General features: G+C 39.1%; 1 protein-coding gene across 1 annotated transcript; it reads left to right on the top strand.

Annotated features, from left to right (window-relative positions):
- The first annotated feature begins 986 nt into the window (after positions 1-986).
- On the top strand, positions 987-1412 carry LOC149156596 (uncharacterized). The gene has a single exon (XM_089444799.1). It carries the CDS (start codon positions 987-989, stop codon positions 1410-1412), a length of 426 nt encoding a protein of 141 aa, XP_089300925.1.
- The last annotated feature ends 205 nt before the right edge of the window (positions 1413-1617 follow it).

The raw sequence follows: 1617 nt of genomic DNA, 5'->3' as shown, positions 1-1617 counted from the left end.
AATAAAATAGTCAAGGAAATCAGGGAGCAAGAGGTTACCTGGGAGCAATTCCAAAAGCATTTTAAGGATAGATATCTGACTGAGTGATTTTATGACGACAAATCAAAAGAGTTTCTTGACTTGAAACTAGCGCAACAAACAATGGATGAATTTATAACAAAATTCACATCACTATTAAGATATATCCCTTATATCTGAGAAGAAAAGGCTAAAGTACAATGCTATGTCAGCAGCTTGGCTGCTTTCATGAAGGAAAGACTAGAATTTGACAACCTGAAAACAATGGATGAAGCAGTGTGGAAAGCTCGGATCTGCTATCAACAAAACAGACAGAAAGGTGAAGTGCAGAAGGATTGGCCAACTAAGAAGGGATAAAAAAACTTTACAAATAACAAGAATATGAGGAACCTAGGAACCAAATTCTTAGGACGTAAAGCACCAAATGGACCTGTTAATTGGAATCAACAAAAGTATAGACTCCTGAGCAATATAAGACAAAATGAGGCATCAAAAAAATTGGAAACCAATTAGGTTCCTCAACCACCATTGCAGTGTTGGGGTTGCGAGGAACCCCATTACTACAAGAACTGTCCTCATAGAGGGAGAGCGGAACCTGTTGCAAATATTCATGAAGCTTCTACTGTGGGTGATGCAGCACAAAATGTACCTTGAATCAATGCAGCGTTGGAAGATCACCAGGCGGATTATCAACCTTCAATGGTGGAACTTGAAGGTAAAATATTCAATCATCCTGTTTCCATTTCAATAGATCTAGGTGCTAGTTTGAGCTATGTTAGTCCCAGAATAGTAGATGAATGTCATCTAAAAAGTTCAAAATTTAAGAACCCTTGGTTGGTTCAATTAGCTATCGGTGCAAAGAGAAAAGTCTATGCAAAAGTAGAGGGTTGTGAAATAAAATTAGCAGAATAGAAAATTAGCATAGATTTAATATATTACCATTAGGCTCTTACGATGTCTTGATAGGCATGGACTGGTTGGAGCGGCAATGGGCCTTAGTGAACTGTAAAGATAAGACCATTAATTTTCTGTCTAAAAATGGTGCTAGAGTAGAGGTTCAGGGAGTCAAGAGAGAAGTAAAGTTGCGATCTGTTACAACCCATCAACTGGCTAGATGTATGCGTAAGGGTTGTCAGATCTATGCAGTTCAAGTGGGATTTACAAACTCCAAAGATAAAGTGTCAGCTCTAGAGGAAATTCCTATAATACAAGAATTTAAGGATGTATTTCCAGAAGATATTCCTGGACTACCACCCAAGAGAAGCCTCGACTTTACCATAGAATTGGTCCCTGGAGTAGCCCCAGTATCAAAGGAACCCTACAGAATGAGTATTCCTGAGCTAACTGAATTAAAAATCCAGCTGCAAGAGCTGCTGGATAAAGGATATATCTGACCCAGTGTATCTCCTTGGGGAGCTCCAGTTCTGTTCGTAAGGAAGAAGGATGGTACCCTGTGGCTGTGTATAGATTTCAGACAATTGAACAAGTTGACCGTGAAAAATAAGTACCCCTTACCCCGGATCGATGACCTCTTCGATCAAGTTAAGGGAGCAGTGGTATTTTCAAAGATTGAATTAAGATCTGGATATCATCAAATTG

This window comes from Pinus tabuliformis, chromosome 9 (assembly GCF_031772625.1).
Source record: "Pinus tabuliformis cultivar Carrire ecotype Pingquan chromosome 9, CPIR1, whole genome shotgun sequence".
NCBI classification, from domain to species: Eukaryota; Viridiplantae; Streptophyta; class Pinopsida; order Pinales; family Pinaceae; genus Pinus; species Pinus tabuliformis.
The sequence above is the reverse complement of the archived record's forward strand: the minus strand, read 5'-3'. Positions and strand labels throughout refer to the sequence as shown.